At 44.9% G+C, this 18,837-nt stretch overlaps 1 protein-coding gene, 1 long non-coding RNA gene and 1 other non-coding gene across 3 annotated transcripts in view; 2 read left to right on the top strand and 1 right to left on the bottom strand.

Moving 5' to 3' along the window:
* ALKBH8 (alkB homolog 8, tRNA methyltransferase) overlaps nucleotides 1–5,880 on the bottom strand; it is a 52,617-nt gene extending 46,737 nt beyond the window's left edge. Inside the window, exons 1-2 of the mRNA XM_044257724.1 lie at nucleotides 5,853–5,880; nucleotides 99–234 (exon numbers count right to left, since the gene is read on the bottom strand). Coding sequence (XP_044113659.1) covers nucleotides 99–234; nucleotides 5,853–5,866 — 150 coding nt within the window. The 5' untranslated portion in view covers nucleotides 5,867–5,880. The remainder of the gene's footprint in view (nucleotides 1–98; nucleotides 235–5,852) is intronic.
* A 57-nt stretch (nucleotides 5,881–5,937) lies between these two features.
* On the top strand, nucleotides 5,938–8,111 carry LOC122913954. Its single transcript, XR_006385756.1, has 3 exons — nucleotides 5,938–6,076; nucleotides 6,418–6,530; nucleotides 7,854–8,111. It is a non-coding gene; the product is annotated as an uncharacterized LOC122913954 (long non-coding RNA).
* A 1,000-nt stretch (nucleotides 8,112–9,111) lies between these two features.
* Nucleotides 9,112–9,228, top strand: LOC122914884. Its single transcript, XR_006385947.1, has one exon. It is a non-coding gene; the product is annotated as a small nucleolar RNA SNORA61 (small nucleolar RNA).
* Nucleotides 9,229–18,837: the final 9,609 nt, after the last annotated feature.

The following is an 18,837-nucleotide window of genomic DNA, read 5'->3' as shown; positions in this document are numbered from 1 at the left end:
GGGGAACGGCCTTCTTCTCTGAGCAATTAGTAACAAATGTGACTCCGACACATTAACATGGCGATAGGACCACATTCAAACAGTAAGTTTTTGGTTACCTGAGTGGCATAGGACACTGTCTCAACGCCTTCGTGTCTCAGCAAAGTATGCCTGGCTTTAATCTGTTTCCTTAAGAATTTCTTCTCGGTTTTAGTGAGTTTGTAATTACTGTGATGGTTGCTGTCCATGACAGTACTGGGGAAAAAAGAGAAAGGTAGAAAATGACAACTTTAAGAATCCTAACGGAAGTTATAACAATGCTATTCATATATTCTATAGCTTATAAATATTTCTATGTGATCATTTTTTCAAAGGCTTATTTGACTTTTCACCAACCAAGAGAAGTGAAAACAAACTGACACCTGGACAACAAAGGGATATTTAAAAAGGTAACAAAAAAGCAAGAACATCAAAGAAGCAAGAGCACCTCTGAGCGTTCTACAAAATGTTCCAATGCTTTAGCTCCATTAATGGCACCACATTACCCACAGGTGACATATCCCCTCACTTGTGAAGTCCTAGGTAAAAATGTGCCACAGACAAATTCTACAAACATAAGGTTAGGAAAGGAAGAAAGAGGAAAAAAAAAGAAAACAAAAAATTTACAGAGTATATGGTATGATTCTATTTACAAAAAGCTCAAAACCCAAAAGTAAGCCATATATTGTTTAAAAATACACATATAGCAACATGCAAAGAAATAATAAACACAAAATTCAGGACGGAAGTTGTTTCTGGCGGGAGGAGAGGAATGTGATACAAAAGGGACATACAAAAGCATCAAAGGTATTTCTTAAGCCATATGGTGATTTAGGTTTTTTAATATTTTTTAAGCTGTACATATTATGTATACTTATATCCATAATTTTTAAATACAGATATAAGAACCCCAGAGGACTGTGCTTTCCTTCTACTAAAATATGTAAGTCAGCAAGTAGTTACGGAGCCCTTTCCCACAAAGGCCTTCACACTATCCAAATCAACACCCTACATCATGCCATTACCTACTTATTTCAGTCACAGAATTTAGCATAATTTGTGATGATTTGTTTCATAGCTTAATCTCCCCATCAGGATGTAAACTCCAAGACAGTAGGAAAGTCAGACATAGTAGGTGCTCAATAAAAATGTGCTGAAAAGATAAATGAGTGATAACGGGCAGATACACACATGCCTATTTACTGTCTCAGCACTCCGCAGTCTACAACTACAATACACAGGTCAAGCTTTTGACAAGCTTAAAAATTAGTTGAGGAAAACAGACAAACACGGAACAGTGAAAGAATAACGTATCTTGACACAATTAAGTGTTAACTGCAGAGTCTTCCGATGTGACATGAATTCGAAAAAATATAAGATCGCCGTTAACGGGAAAAATCTGGGAGAACTTCAAAACAGAAGTCAACCTGAGCTGAGCACAGAAGGGCAAGAGGAACACGGAGTCATCTGGAAGGGAGGTTTCCAGCGAGGCAATAAAGAGCAGGAGCTAAAAACAGAAATGGCTGCATCTGACCAAGACAGGGAGAGGGAGGCATACATTGTTGAGAGCAGAGACCGCTGGCTGATCCTCCGATCCCACTCTGCACCCACTTGAAAGTCTTCAAAGTTAGCAAACAAAATAAATTTAGGAAGTTAAATAAAATGTATTCCAAAACAGTTCATAAACAGCCAAAACTCTCATTACGAATCTTTACGTCTAGAGAGAAAATGCTGAGTCACCTGGAAGAACAGCCACGAGCTACTGGAACTAACCCACAGGGTCCATGCGGGCGAGGCTGAGGCCGGCAGGGCAAGCCGCCCGGACGGCTTCGCAGGGAAGCGAGAGGCAGGAGGGCCTGCAGCAACCGAGCAAAAGACAGAGACAGGAGCAGGACAAAAGAAAAGTTCTAGTACTTTCCGTAGGACTTGGTGACTACGGAGACGTGAGGAAAAGAGGAGACACAGATCACTTCTGAACAGGACAGAGCCCGAGTGACTGAGAGACCAGCAACTTCATTCTGAACTGGAGAGTCAGAAGAGGGTCAGGAGGAGAGACAGAAGGAAGGGGAGTCAGAATGAGTCGGACTGAGGATGGAACAGGGTTGAGGCCCTGGTGAGATACACAGCGGCAGCGGCCGGTGGGCTGGGGACAGCAAGAAGTGGCTAAAAGGAGAAATCAGGTTAGAAAGCTTAGACAGGAGGAAGAGAGTTGAAGGGATATTTTTCTTAAAAAAGATTCATTTATTCATTTGACAGACAGAGGTCACAAGTAGGCAGAGAGGCAGGCAGAGAGAGGGGAGAGGAAGCAGGCTCCCTGCTGAGCAGAGAGCTCGATGCCGGCTCGATCCCAGGACCCTGAGGTCGTGACCTAAGCCGAAGGCAGAGGCCTTAACCCACTGAGCCACCCAGGCGCCCCGAAGGGATATTTTTGACACTGCACTGATTATAACTATTTATTCTAATATTTGGCCCCTTCCATTGGACTATGAGCTCTTTGAGGACAAAGATCACGTCATAGCTGTCTCGGTTTCCCCAGGGTCTCAGTGAGTGCTGTGAGACAGTAGAAGAACAGTGTTCTGCGTTCAAATCTCAGCTCTACCACTTACTAGCTGTACCACCCTGTGCGAGTTCTTTCTTTCTGTGCTTGGATTTCCTCACCTGTGAAACTGGGCTAACAGTGCCTGCTGTTGGCACATAACTCCTCCTAAAGCCTACACTAAAAAACTAGACCAAACCGGATCATGGCTTCTAGCCACAAAAAGCCACATCGCCAGGAGGGCCCCAGCTTCCCCAACACAATGCCTGCCTGAGAAAACTACAAATGCTGCCAAGAAATTTTACTATTTGTTCTAGCAACACCTGCCAATAGGCCCCTGATCTCCCCTTCTTTAGACCATTTATTAAAAGGGGATTACAATTGTGAATATGTATCTTTTGCAACTCAAAAGTATCTCTCTCAGAGCACCTGGGTGGCCCAGTCAGTCCGGCAACCAACTCTCAATTTCAGCTCAGGTCATGATCTTGGGGTCACAGGATCCAGCCCTACACTGGGATTCACGCTAAGCATGGTGTCTGCTTGAGATTCTCCCTCTTGCTCTGACCTCCCCCCACCCCAAGTGAATGCACTTGCACTCTCTCTCACTCAAATGAATAAATAAATCTTAAAAAAGAAAAAGAAAAAAAGAAGTATCTTTCTCATGGACCTGAAAGCCATTCCTTTGAAATGTAATCATCAGGAAGGATAGTGCCTCTGTTTCCCAGTCTCTGTGGCGGGACAGAATCCTATTTTTAACTGCTACCTAGCAAACACAGCTGGCCTAATTGCATTTGCAATGACCAACCCCTTGTGGTTTTTCACTTCTCTGACTCTGTGGAGCCCCTGCTCTACCTCTCACCCCATTCTACCTTTAAAACACCCAAATTATTTCTCACAAACTGGAAGGGAGCTCAGCTCTTTCCCCTACTGTCAGTAGTTCCTAAATAAAATCTGTTTTCACTACATTCATGTCTCGCTGTGTTAATTTCTGACACTAGCTCATAAATTTGTTAAAAGAATTAAATATGACTATTAATAAATTGTTGATAAGTTCCAGAAGAGCAGGAGCAGAATGGTTTAAGAAGACAAAGAAAAGCTGAAGGCCCTCAAAGGAACTATCTTACTGCCATTCAAGATCATCTTCTTTGGAATGGCATCTTTGCAGTGTGAAATGGAAAACAAGGGATAAATACACTAAGAATTCTTCTTTCAATATGTCACATGAGCCAAGACTGCAACGTAGAAGAGATAAGAAAAAGATGCTGAACATCTTTTTAAAAAGTATTGACAGTAAGAGCCTCGTACCAGCAGATGGAGCTGCGTGATCACATTCTGTCATCTCTACCTTCTTCCTTTTCTTTTTTTTTTTTTTTTCTTTAAAGATTTTATTTACTTATTTGACAGAGAGAGTTTACAAGTAGGCAGAGAGGCAGCCAGAGAGAGAGAGGAGGAAGCAGGCTCCCTGCTGAGCAGAGAGCCCGATGCGGGCCTCGATCCCAGGACCCTGAGATCATGACCTGAGCTGAAGGCAGTGGCTTAACCCACTGAGCCACCCAGGTGCCCTTCCTTTTCTTTTTTAATGTGAAAATGTTTTACTTGAGTTCGAACAATTAGCATTAGAAAATGCTTTAAAATTTTAAAAAAGTTGCAACTCGGAACTCAATCAGAAATACCAGCGAAAAACAATCCTATTAATTTAAGTGATAGTGTGTTTTGTTTTTTTCCCTTCTTCCTTCTCGAAGACAAATCCAGATAGCCCTGAAGGCTCATTTGTTCCCCATGCCAGTGACTTGGCAATGTGCGGGCCCAGCAGGTCTGAGTCACCTCAACACAAGGAATAGGCTGGTACCAGCTGCTGAGTTCTGGAGGTGCCCCCTTTCTAACAAGGTGACTTCCCTGGCCAAGAAATCTCTACTACTGCACAAAGGTTTGGGTGTTCCTTGCCATGCTGTGGGAGTGTTATGGGATGTTACGGGAGTGAGGTCACTGTTCACTAGAGAGCATTCGCCATACTGAGTCCAGTCTAATCAAACACGATCTAAGCACACTCTCTGTGGGAGAACAAGATACTAGAGATTACAAAGACTCTGCTAGTAAGTTTAACCCTAACATATCCTATTGGATATTGCTCCAAGGGCAAACTAGTGTGATCCTGCCCTCCTTGAACACCAGAATGTCCATAATGAACCGATGCAGCATAGGAAAATGTTCCTGTGCTTGTAGATAAATTTGAATTTAGTAGCTATTCAAACTGCATTGCCTACTAAAAAAGAAAATTAAAATTTTAAAACGGTTAAAAAAAATTAACCCCATCACCTGTCATATCAGCGTGTTTTAATTCTTTGAAGGATACCTACTCTATATTTTCTTATGTCCTCATTAATTTGATTTCTCTCTTTCTTCTCTAACTTACCAAAAAATATACTATGTGAAAGTAGAGATTTTTGTCTGTCTTATTCACCCTGGAGCACTCAGCACCTAGAACAGGATCTAGCAACAAAAAGTCACCCAATAAACGTTTACTGAGTAAGCCTGTACTTACTAAACTTAAGCAACCTTGCCTTATCTCCTAAACCACTTCTTCAGAACTCTGAGCTTAGTGACCCACATCGATGTTTTCACTAATACTTGGTGTGTGCCTCTATCTCTGCTGTTTTCAGACTGTATTATAATTACCCATTTGTGTGTTGGGCTCGCTCAGAAAACTGTCGTCGACTTGAGGTCAGAGACTTGAATGCTGCCATACAGTAAGTACTCAGTAAATATCTGTGAAATAAAATCAACTGAAACCACAGCCTGACACCCCTAGGGGCCCAAGGGCCTCAGGGAGTACTCAAACGCTAGCACAGCAACATTCAGCCGTGTGACCCCGCAGACCACCAGCAGCGCCTTTTCCTCGCTGCATTGGCCCAGGTCAGACAAGCCCCGGCAGCGCCAGACTAACCCTCCCCAAGTGGCGATCGCCCGTCCCCAACCCCAAAGGAAAAAGAAGAGTGACACACACACATAAGCATCCGTACCGAACACACACAAGTGCACCCCGTACACCGACAGGACACGCCGCCCACGGACCAGCCCAGGTGCCCGCTCCAGCCATCCCTGCCCTCGCTTTGGCCTGAGGCCGACCCGGGAGAGACCGACATGAGAACTCGGGGTTGCAGCCATGCCGCCTGCCAGTGTGAACCGCCACAAATTGCCGCAGCGGCGCAGGCTGGACTCTCGCCAGGCCGACAACCCGCCTTCGCCAGCTTCACCAGTTTGTCCCCAAAAGCAGCGGCTGGTACCCGCACAGCCTCACCTGGGCGCAGCCATGTTGGAGGAAGCTGCACTACATTTCCCGTGAGCCTGCGGGGCGACAAGGGGGCGCTCCCACAATCCCCTTCGCCGCCCTGGACTCTCGTCTTCTTGCGCAGCCTCACTTAGGCCTGTGTTCCACTCTGCGTGATCTTGAAGACTTGGTTATTTATTTGCGGGAATAGTAAGGGCTGGGAGTGCATCTGACTTCTGGTGCCTCCCCACATGGTCAGTATCAAGCCCTTTGAGTCCCTTGGTCGCACAGTGGTGCCTCCCCTCCTTGAGCTTGGTACATCTTTCCTCCTGAATCTTCTTAGAGGAACGGTCGGGGTCTGAAAGGTGACCTCACGCCAGGGCGACGGAGAGGAGAGGAAAGGGAATATGCATGAGTGTGCCTGGGAAGTGGGGGGGGGGGGGGCGGGAACACACAGGGGCTGGATGATGTGTGCAAGGATGCGGGGGGGAGGGGGGGAGGGGCGGGGTGGTGGTGGATGCAGGATGCAGGAAAGATGGGCTGCCCCAAGTCACAGAGGACTCTCTGTTATTATAGAAACCGTTCTCTTGTGTAGGTCTGAGAGGGCCCTGGAGGAAATGGTGCTATGTGACCGAGCTGCTGGTGGAAGGTGGGAACAGAGAGTGAAAGTAAGAAGACTAACAGGCTGGTGCGGTGCTTAACTACAAGGTAACGAACTATTAAGTTGGACCCAGCAGTGGCAGAAGGAAAGGGAAAAGATTTGGTAACAGACCAGAAGAAACGGGAGAGGATGATGATTAGCCATTGTTTTCGCTCTAACGTGTGGGACGTGAATGTACTGTCACCATTCTGTCTGCATTGTTTTTTGTGAGCTATGTGAGTGCGGGTGAGGAAACGGGGGAGGAGGACATCACTTCTTGGAGTGCCATCCATGCAGGGCCCCCAGGCGTGTACCTGGTCACAGTGGACAGGCAGTAAGAGCTGGGGCTGGCTGGCCTAGGAAAATTGGCCTCTGAAGAACATGTTAGAAGGAGGCAAGTACAGAAGTTGGGGGCAGATAGGCAGCCACTGCAATAGTCCAAGTACGGGAGGATGAGGCTGAGGCTGAACTGCAACAGTGAAGAGCCAAGTGCTAGCAGGAGGTTAGATGAAACACACCGCCAACGACCTGAGAGAGTATAAAGGAAAACCTGCTCAGTCTCGCCATTGTGTTCTTCTGCACAGCTAGATGCATTCAGAAACACACTTCACCGGAGCTTTCTACGATGATGGAAATGTGTTAGTTGTCCAGTATGGTAGCCACCTGACCATATGTGGCTTTTGAGCATTTCAAGTGTGGCCAGTACAACGAAGGAACTGAATTTTGAATTTTTATTTTTATTTGGTTTTAATTAAATTTAGATAGCTGCATGTGGCTAATGGCTAGCAAACTGGACAACAATGTAAAGTATCTCCTCTTGGCCAAATTCAACTATTTCATCTTCTTATTCACCCTGCTTGAAGGTACCTAAAGCTTTTAAAACTTGAATTTCGTAGCCTCCATGAAGCCACCTTAGTTATCTTAATTCTCTTTATACATTCTGATCACTTGTTTTTAGAGTTTTTCACTAGCTTGCCTTCATCTTTCCACGGTTAAACAGAAGTAGTCCTTCTGGTTTTGTTTGACCCTCTTCTCTTATTCTATAGTTTTTCCCCATCTGCTGCCCTAGAGTTTGAGGGATTTGTGAATCATTCCCTAATCTTTTATCTTCAGCCGTGATTTCCCTTTGGGAGGCAGTTTGGTTTAGTGAAAACAATATGGGGACTGGGGTATGACCTGATGCAGAAACTACAGAACAGCACTTGCCTTTGGGGATTGATGTAATAATTACTTACTATAAAATATCTAATAAATGGTTGTTCATTCCTTTTCTACCTTTCTCGTCTTGAGTTACAGGCAATAATTCCAACCACACACTGTCCATCCTTGCCTCCAAATACTTAGAAAAAGGTGGATACATAAAAATTTTGTATGAAATCCTTTTTATACAGGCCCTTCTCTCTTGCTTGGAATACTGCATGGATCGTTTCTCCCAGAGAAGATAACTCCCTGAAGCAATTTTCAGCTACATTAAGGCCCTGTTTTATTCATTATGTAATTCCAGGGTCCTCTATAGTCTTGTAATAATAGAAATCTAATAAACGTTGAGCTGAAAAGAAACTTAATTTGAAGGTGGAATTCATCTTCACCTGTGCCAAAAGCTTTATGTGGTGATCTATAATAAATTCTCAAAGGTATTAAATACTGTCCGAATGACTTTTTCCTTAGTAAAATTCATCTCAGTTTCTTGGTAGGAGCAGTTCTCTGGATGACAGGTGCAGGGGTTGGAAAGATTTTTCTATAAAGGACCAGATAATAAATATTTTCTACTTTGTAGTCATACATGGTCTCTGATCACATATTCTTTTTTTGTTCTGGTTTGTTTTGTTTTGTTTTGTTTTGTTTTAAACAACACTTTGAGAATCTAAAAACCTTCCTTAGCTCCCCTTATGCCAGCAGGATTTGGCTCACGGGCTATAGTGTTCTAACCCCTGGACCCCCTTCCTGGACTCTGTAATCCTGAGCACAGTCTCAAGGTGAAGCTAAGATTGATGTGAAGATGCTTATTATGAATTACAGTATAAATGAATTTAATCAGATTAGTCAATACAACATTTTAAGCACAGAAAAGCAGAGATCTATCCTACAGTAGAGCTCCAGAAATCAAGGCTAGGAGCAACCTATCATTCAGAATTGCTTTTAGTTGCCAATGACAGAAAACTAGACAGACTGCTCTAAAAAAAAGTGATTTTTTCCTCAACTGACAAGCCATCCAGACAAAAGCCATCATTGGTATTGGTTCTACTGTTCAAAAATGTCATCAAGAACCCAGGTGCTTCCCACTCCTCCCACTCCACCAGCCTTTGTACGTTGACTTTTTGTCCTCATTCTTGACGTCTCCTCATTACAAGATGGCTGCTGCAACTGCTCCTGATACCTCGTCCCCATACTAGTGTCTGTAGATGGAAAGAAGGAGAAGAGTCTCTGCCTTCTCATCCAGGAAATGAAGTTCCCAATGGACTCCTTCTTGTTTCTTTGATCATACATGGACTGCATACTATAGGGGGCAGAATAATGGACCCCCAAAGATATCCACACTCTAACCTTTGGAAACTGTGAATATGCAGGAATAATGAAGTTTGCAGACCTCAAATTAAAATATCTAGGGGCCCCATATAACCATGCAATGCCTTAAGAATAAAATACCCAACCCTCTAGTTCCCTTTCCCATCGGATCTTAACACTGGTCTTGGTGGTTGTTAAAGGAGGAAAAGGAGGGGCGCCTGGGTGGCTCAGTGGGTTAAAGCCTCTGCCTTCGGCTCAGGTCATGATCCCAGGGTCCTGGGATCGAGCCCCTCATTGGGCTCTCTGCTCAGCAGGGAGCCTGCTTCCTCCTCTCTCTCTGCCTGCCTCTCTGCCTACTTATGATCTTTGTCTGTCAAATAAATAAATAAAATCTTTAAAAAAAAAAAAAAAAGGAGGAAAAGGAACAATGAATCTGGCCTCCCAGTATCTATAGTCTGCTATACAGCTTGTGGGCTGCTTCAAACAAGGTCTGAATACAAAACCAACAAACAAAAACCAGAACATCTACTCTGGCCAGAGCAAGAGAGATTGAGCAGAAGAAATAAAAAAGACTGGAAGTGTAAAGGATTCAACATACTGTTGCTGGCTCAGAGAGGTAAGAGTCTGGGTGCAGGGTCTGGAGAGAGGCTTCTAGAAGCTAGCAGCATCCCCCAGCTGACAGCCAGGCCAGCAAGGAAATGGGGACCTCAGTCCTACAACCACAAGGAACTGGATTCTGCCTACAATCTGTATTATCTTCGAAGCAGATCCTTCCCACAGTATCTTGGTCAGGGCCCAGCCAGCTGACAGTTGTTCTGTCCTTATAAAAGTCAGAGCAAAAAAACCAAGTACACCAACCAAAACTCAGGGCCTACAAAACCGTGAAATAATAACTGTGCTAATTTGTTACATCAGCAATAGAAAACTACAACACATGGTTACTCCTGACCAATCACTAACTAAAGGGATTGGGATTGCCAAGGCTGCTTTCAGCTAGTCATGCTTAATTCCATGGGGCTGAGATGAGGCCTGTCCTCCCTGTGATCAAGAGACCTTGGAAGAGTACACTCTACCTGGAGGAAAGTAAAATGAGTGTTCTATCAGCAAGAAGAACAGGAAAACATTTGTTGGGTAGACAAGTAACAGCATATTCCATAAAAGGCTTAAACACTTCATGCAGCTGGATTTATCCCCAAACCCAAGAGAAAGGGACACTGGAAGGACGGGCACTGTCATAAACTAATAAAGCACTGAAAGTTAGAATTTCAATAGCATCACGTTTCTACTTCAAGATCCCCAATCAGAAAATATCAAAGATGTTCTCAATAGTCCCTGAGACTTATTATATATTTACAATGGTTCCAAATTGTGAAATCATTTCACTGCAGTTTCAGACTTCATTCCTAATCTTAGAAGGTTTCTAATTTCCCTTCCTCCTGATCCAGATCATTTGTTTTTGGCTACCTTCTGGCTTTTTCCCCACTTGTCCTCAGTGGCAAGTGTACTACTTTTGCTTTTTTTTTTTTTTTTCCTATTTATGGTTTAAAAAAAAAAAACAACTTTCATTTCTCAGTCTTTCCACTTATTCTTCTGCTACTTATTTTATCCCTCCTAGGTACATGACAAGTTTGTATCAGATGACAAGTTTCCTTTCCAAACTTTTGTCTCTGCTGCTTCCCGGATTGCTGTCTTCTTGAAACTCCAGCAAGAATGCATTATGTAAAACCATTTGATGTTCACAGTGACATTTCAGAACCGAATCCATTATTCATGCTTTGGTGATAAAAATTCAATGAAAAGTTTGCAGTTTTGTAAGTCATATGGTGAAAGAATTCCCGTGCAGTAATTAGAGGCAAAAGAAAAGAAAAAAAAAAAAAAAGAAAGAAAGAAAAAAGAAAAGGGGCCAGTCAGTCTTCAATGTGTTATATAAAACATAAAAACACTGCTTGGAGGATTGGTGGTTTTTTCGGTCAGGTGCAAAACGTAAGATTTTACCTGTAAAACATTAATGTTTTGGGGCGCCTGACTGGCTCAGTGAGTTAAAGCCTCTGCCTTCCGCTCAGGTGATGATCCCAGGGTCCTGGGAATGAGGCCCCCCCACCGCCCACGCATCGGGCTCTCTGCTCAGCAGGGAGCCTGCTTCTCCTCCCCCTCTTTCTCTGCCTGCCTCTCTGCCTACTTGTGATCTCTGTCAAATAAAAAATAAATAAAATCTTTTTTAAAAATTAATGTTTTAATGCTCACACCCACCCTCCCCACACACAAAATGGTTTACTTATTCTTGAGGCTGAAGACCTGCTGCTTCACAGAAGGATTCCTTACTTGCAGCGTACTTCTCAGACAGAAAAGAATAAAGTGCAGGTAAGTCAGGGTACAGAAAAATCTTTGCTGTGGACTGGGATTTGTGACTTATAAAGATGATGGTCAAATGAGGCAACTTTTAAAAAATGTTTCCCTTTAAAAGAATTTAAAACACATAACCTTGAAAATGTATAAACAATTCATTTTAAAATGTTAACTTGGATGACTTCGTACCATCATTAATCGCTAAAAAAATGGACCAAACGAAAAAGATCCGTGCTGAGAGATGAGGCTTACCAGCTGCATCATTAACTGCACTGCACGTAAATCCCGATTTCCTATCATCTTCATGATCATTTCTAATCTGGGGGGATTTCTTGTTAGAGCTGATTAGACGGACTTAGCTTTTTGTTTACTGCTAAAAAAGACTTGCGTCGTGCCAGAAGCATTGGTTCTGGCATTTTCTGTTGCTCGGCTGGAATCACCCTTATTCATCTCCACTGTAGGGAATTTGGAACTTTCTAACCCCCTTGTCCATTTTGCAAAAATAGTTTTTGGATTATGTAAGCAACTTACCAGCACCAAAATCATGCCTCGCTTAAAGCAAAGGAGGGAAGGCACGAGGCAGATCCTCTGCCTGAGAACTCCCACTCCACTCTTCTTTTAGAGTAGCTAAGTCTGCGACGTGTGACGACCCGACACGCAGACCTGATGAAGCCTCCAGCACACCAACGGGGAGTGGAGTCGCGCTTGCTCTCCATGAAACTGTAAATAGAATTTTCAACGTCTTCCAGCTACGCTCAGCTGTGCGCGCTGCACGGTAGAGGCTACAGGCCCGGGTCACATTTCTCAAAGGGTGGGCCTTAGGCTGGCGCCATCAGCAGCACCTGGTGAAAACAGAATTCCAAGCCCCACGAGACAGCAGCCAACTAAAGGCAAATATGAGTTTTCACAGCTTTTCTGAACCCCGGTGGATGACAGGGTACATTTCAAAATCTCTGCAGCCAGGGCCTAGTGATTCTGCACGTTTAACAAGCCCTCCTGCTGCTTTTCAAATGTTCAACCATCGAAGAAAAATTCTGCATGTTATCCGTCAACACAGTACTCTTCAAAAACCTGCCCCAGAGTAATGAATTGCCAGGGTTCTAATATTTGGGGGTTTTATTTTAGGTGAAATGTTTTCATTTTATAAGGTACAAGGGACCAAGAAACCAAATGGTACAGCACTCAGAGTATCAAATTATTACAGAACCTGTAAAATGTATTTTCTCATAACAGTCCCAATTACTGTCATCTCCATATCCCATTTTACAGATGTAGCAACTGAGACTTAAAGACGCAGTGCAAGCTGGTTAAATAGGAGACATTTTTAAGAGAGTGACTCACATTCATGTCTGTGTCCTCACATGAATTAAAAAGCTCAGTTTTATATGTTAAAACGTATCTATCTCCTATCTTTTGGCAAGCACGACACTAAACGTACATTATTATTTAACCCTAACAACAAAAACAACCCCAGGAGTTAGTTTTATGCTCTCAGTTTGACAAATGTGGAGACAGAGGCTCCACCAGATGAAACGACTTTCCCAAGACCCCACAGTGACAGAGACAGGAGTGCCTCCCAGGATCTCTCCTTCTCCAAGCTTACACATAATGCTGCAGGAAGATGGCCATCGGTATTCTAAGTCTGTCCAAGCATTATGAGACAAATACAGACTTGACAAACATGAAAAATGTTTTGCTTAAATGGTTGCATCTTTTCAGCAAGCACACGCAGGAATAATTTATACAGTATAACTTTTAACCTTCAATAAAGATAGTGTGTCCAGAATCCTAATTGCAAGTTTAGATGCTCTCTTGTCAACTTTTTAAAAAGACAAGCGGGGGGTGCCTGGGTGGCTCGGTGGGTTAAAGCCTCTGCCTTTGGCTCAGGTCATGATCCCAGGGTCCTGGGATCGAGCCCTGCATCGAGCCCTGCATCGAGCCCCGCATCGAGCCCCGCATCATGCCCTGCATCGAGCCCCGCGTCGGGCTCTCTGCTCAGCAGGGAGCCTGCTTTCCCCCTCTCTCTCTGCCTGCCTCTCTGCCTACTTGTAATCTCTGTCAAATACATAAATAAAATCTTTAAAAAAAAAAAAAAGACAAGCGGTATTAATTGTCTTGTTCTCTTCTGTCGTTCCAGCTCTCATCATCAGAAATAAGATTGGTCCCCATAACTTTCTCCCCTATTTATGATCATGGCTTTGGAGACCATAGTTAGGAGGAAGTCAACCAGGCCTAGAATTGACTTTTCAACATCCCTAGGAAGGCTGCTGACATTCTCAGGATGAGGAATTAATAATTAATTAGCACTGATTATGGAGCTCTTCATGAAATTTAACACCCCATAATGGAAACAGATAGCTTTGAAATATCATTTGAAACAAGAGACTTGGTGAACCTGAATTATTGAGGTGCTGATACAGGTAGACCATGATCTCAAGTTTAAAATGTTTTCTGTGCCTGCCTAAATAACTGGGGTTTAAGGACTCTGACAGATTTCTTAGGTCATCCCTTCTATTACAAATTCCTCGGTAGTTTTAAATGCTCTTTCAGTGCTGTGACTGTATGTTATTGCGACAGTGGCCTCCTGTTAACTAATTCTGATCTAATCCAAGGAGACTGGGGTGGGGTAAGGTGGGCAGGCAGACAAGCATTGACTGGGAATTCAGGTTACAAAAGGAGTTGAGGATAAACTGTTAAACAAATGGGCCTCTAGGACCTTAAAAAATGCAGGAAACACAAAGCCCAGTCCCGGTCCATGTAGCACGCACCTCCAACCAGGAGATGGCAGCAGTGGAAGCAGGAACGTAGAGGAAAAAATAATGAATAACAATCCGGGGCAAATATCCATACTTGGAAATCAGGACCCTGCCCCCTAGTGCTCTGGCATCACTAAAGGCTCCTGGCTGGTGTGGAAGCCTCCAGGAGGTGCCATGTCACTGAAGTGATCCCAGGCTTCTCCCATTCAGCGTCCCAACGGGAAGGGTTAGGCATACGGAGCAGACATCAACCGAGCCAGGGTTGCAAAGGGTCTCTCAGAAGTTAGCCCAGTTTCTACAAAGAAGCAGAATGATGACTAGGGATTCGGGCCATAAGTTATGGAATGAAGCAGAAAAGCAAATCTGACTGGGAACTAAAAATGTTGACAACAGTGGCCAGTGCCAACAATGTAGGCTGGGCCTCCGGTTCTGCCAGTTCTTGGAAGGGTGGTGAGGCGCACCCCTGGGAGGACTCAGGTCTGAGGTAGGAGGTATCTCAGCAACGCACAACCAATCGTGTGTTTGGGGGTAGTTCAGGTTCTTGAGCCACAATGAAGTGATGCATGAGCACAGCTACTGTCCAGTGGTGCAGGTCACAAACGCCCCCTTCCATTAGCTGCTAAATGAGGTAAAGGAATGAAACCACGGGGTCAATTAATTGTATAAAAGAAGGCCAATGACTGTTTCTTCCCAGGAGCTTGAAGAGACTGTTGTTGGGACTGGGGTCACACCTAATCACAAGGAAAGATTATTACAGGAAGGAATTCACTTCTAGTACAACGCCTTGCATTCTTGGTTGTGCCATTTTATAAAGCATGGCTTAGCCTCAAGATGATCTAGAATGGTTGTCAGTTCTCCTAGCCAAGTCTATGACAGAGGTGATGGCTGGAGTTTTACATCCCTAGAAACGCTAACATTAGAGAAAGGGGGTCAAACCATGAATTAAAGAAGAGCTGATTAATTAAAAAACTTCTGTTTGGGGGAGGTGAACCGTGAGAGACTATGGACTCTGAAAAACAATCTGAGGGGTCTAAAGTGGCGGGGAGGTGGGAGGTTGGGGCACCAGGTGGTGGGTATTCTAGAAGGCACGGCTTGCATGGAGCACTGGGTGTGGTGAAAAAATAATGAATACTGTTTTTCTGAAAATAAATAAATTGGGGGAAAAAAAACCCTCTGTTTGGTGTTCTAAACCAAAACACTTAGATTTCTGCAATCATCTCTATTTCCTGAGGGAAGATGTGCGTCAGGAACACTCCTTCCCTTTGTCATACTTTTCGGTTAAAGCAGCATCTTATCAGGTTGTCTGTCTGGCCCAGAGCCCAGGATGAAGCAAGACATCAGTCACCCATCCTTCTTTTAAGGAAGAGGATCTGGTGCTCAGCCTCAGATACATAACACAGCTCCTGCACGGTCCAAAACACTCTTCTCAACCATTTCCCCTTTCACTTCAAGATCCAAGATTGTACTCTCCTGGTGAGTCAGGTTCGGAACAGGTGCTTGGCAGAGATGGCCCCCAGGTAAAGATGGCAAGCGAGCAAAATCAGAATGCTCCACAGCCAGAGCACCCTTGCTTTGTTTCTTGCACAAACAGGACAGGGGATCCTCTGATATGTAGACATTCCTAAGGAATTTGAGGTTCAGACTTTGATCACCATGATCCAGGCCCTTGAACCACAAAACACAGTGAGAACCCCACCTTCCTCCCAAAAATACTATGGGGGAGACTAAGGATGTCATCCATTAGGTGAGGTCCTATACAGACCTGGAGACTGAGGCTAAAGCCACTAGTCTACCAATATAGATGTAGCCAAGGTCGACAAAGGGACAGCCCTATTAGAAGGGGGTAAAAGTAACCCCAGCCCCCCAAACAAGGCAATTTCCATACCAACCTTTGGCCAGGAAGCCAGAGTCCCAAGTCATACACAAATGCCTGAAGTGGACAACATAAAGCAGCCCACATGGAAGAGAGCTGTCAGGCCTTGAATATGGAGCTGAGCCATTTCCACCCCCGCTGGACACAGGACATACAGCTAGAAGATTTTCAGACTCCCACAGCTGACACAGGTCTCCTATCAATAGTTGAGGCTCGGCCTCCTCCCTGCTGTAATGCATTCCAATTTCAACTGGTGAAAGACTTCAAAGCTTTGAATTTAAAAGCTGGGTCACTGCTTCCTTCCCACCAGCACTGTTTTTCTCCCCCAAGATTTGTCAGGGCTTTTCCATAAATGTTGTCCTGGGGGCTGTTACTCACAAAGCAGGTTGCTTACCTCTTGAAACGAAAGACCTTCAGCCTGATTTTCATGTGGTCAGTAGAAGAGTCCAGGTCTAGATTCTAGGGCCTAGAAAAATAGAAAAAGGTAGGTCAACACCAATAGCTAGCCAGGACTTCTGAAATCCCACTGGGTCGAAATGTCAGTGAGGCGGGCCATGCTGTGATGAGATGTCCCATGGGCTGGGTCTTTTAAGAGGTGGTCCTCCTCGGTGGAGAAGGAGATGTAAGGCCTCAGAGCAGCATTCTCCCATAGTGATGCTGGTCTAGATGCCACAGAACCACAGTGTTTTATGGTGGGGGGTGGGTAGTCAGGGCCTGAAAGGGACAGGTAAGGCTGCTAGTCACTCATGCTCTTATTTGAAAATTAGGTTGTAAAAAACACAACACTCCACCCATTAGGGGCATAAGGGCCTGAAAGATACATATGCACTCAGGTGCACATTCAGTTAGACTGACTGCAGCTAAGACCAGGAGAAGCCACCAGCAAGGAGAGACAGGACCTCTTTGGGTACCATTGGCAAGGTCTGTTTCCCCAAAGGGAAGATGCGGAACTAGCCATCCATCCTCCAGTGTGGCCGAGCTCGGGCCATCCAGAAAGCAGGGCAGACTTATCAGTGACCTGCAAGCAACCCAAGGTCGTCCCAAAACAATGACAAAGAAGGGATCCAACAGCAGACAATTATTGAAACTCCTAGCAACCATCTTCAGGAAAGCCTACCAGTAGGGAAAAGCCCTCTGTCACCAGAATTTAAGGACAAACTCAGCTCAGAAGAGCTCAAAGTTTAAGGGAAAGCAAGTGCCCATAACTTGAGCTCAAAAGCGCCAGGCAGTAGGGATGCCTGGCGGCCTCAGTCCGTAAAGCATGTGACTCTCAGTGTCAGGGTTGTAGGTCTGCGCCCCATGTTGGGTCTAGAGATTACTTTAAAATTTAAAAAAAAAAAATTTTTTTTTAATTTAAGAAGAAGCAATAGGCAGGAAATACTTCTCAAGAGCTCATAGGCCAAACCAGACACTGAGCAGTAGGAGGAACCCTGTGGGGTCTTCAAATCCCTTCTGAGGGAAGCAGCTGGGGCAAGCTGGAACAGACATGCGAGAGGTCGAGGACTCCAGGTGTGTGCAGAAGGCTCCCACTGTGGGGACAGTCCAAGCCCTCAGGGAGCAGAGATGAACAGTGTCTGATTTATATCACTCCTGGTAGGTCCTGTCCCCTGGTCTCTTTCACTATTCAACTCCTAGGTTATTAATTCAGTTCTCCCCAATTAGGCTATAAATTCTTTGAAGGCCATAGTGTATACTTTTATATCTTACATGATTGCCTCCAGGATCAGGTACTGCACGTAAATAGTGCTAATACATGTTTGTGGCTCCATTCTGTGCACAGGTGGAAAGACCCTGAGGTAAGTTCGAGAATATACTGCCGGGGGCACAAGTGAGGAGTATCACATTCCTGCAAGTCTGGTCACCTTTCTGCACCTCAAATGCTTTCCTGTGAAATATGGCCTTTAGACCAAACTCCTGATTTTTCAGTTGTGTTTCTCTCAGCCTTGGGGTTTCTCAGAGATGTGTCAGGTTGTCACCAAGCACACTGGGAAGGGAAAGAGGGGACGGACACCTGACTCAAGCCCACTGTACAGACAGCACATCTGCTTCTATTGGTCTTACATCGTGGGGTTCATGTAGAGGCCATTTAGCCAGGTTCCGTGGCTAAAATTTTTTAGAATTACCTTGTTCAAATATTTCAAAGGTCCCTTTCACTCTAACATAATAGGGTCTTGTAATTTCACTGATGTTTACATGGGACACGAGTCTTACTAGGTAACAGTCCATCTCTGTCCAAGGACTGTGCTTCCTCTCCCGGCCCCGGCCTCTGCTTCCACCCTCCACATCTGCAGAGATGAAACAGCCCGGCTGTGTTTGCACTGAACTGCATCCCTGGTTTGTGCTCCCCAGCTCTCTCATTTCACACGAAACCACCTCCCTTTCCTCCAGCTTTTCAGGACCCCAGTTGGTGTCCTGACCGGTGGGAAAGGCCCCCGGGACACGCCTCCCTTCACTCCCCATGGATACATCCCTGCTTCTTTAGCTTTTCCCTTCCATATAGGGTTTTCCCTTGTGTCTCCTCTGTCTGGCGTTAACGCTTAGCTTTCTTCTCCCACTCTGTCTATTTATACCTGAGGGTTCCCAAGAACACTAAGAATTTCTGCAGGTAATGTCAAAAGACAGACAGCCAAGTGATGGAAAAGGGAAAGGACAAAGGGGAGGAGGAGAGTGAAAGCAGCAGGAGAAGGGGGTGTGCATGGTCTCGGATCCGCATCTTCCCTCCCTCTCCTCTAAAACTCACCCTTAGAGGCGCCTGGGTGGCTCAGTGGGTTAAAGCCTCTGCCTTCAGCTCAGGTCATGACCCCAGGGTCCTGGGATCGAGCCCCATGTTGGGCTCTCTGCTCAGTGGGGAGCCTGCTTCCCTTCCCCTCTCTCTCTGCCTGCCTCTCTGCCTAC

The sequence above is a fragment of the Neovison vison genome, chromosome 7 (genome assembly GCF_020171115.1).
Source record: "Neovison vison isolate M4711 chromosome 7, ASM_NN_V1, whole genome shotgun sequence".
Taxonomy (NCBI): Eukaryota; Metazoa; Chordata; class Mammalia; order Carnivora; family Mustelidae; genus Neogale; species Neogale vison.
The sequence above is the reverse complement of the archived record's forward strand: the minus strand, read 5'-3'. Positions and strand labels throughout refer to the sequence as shown.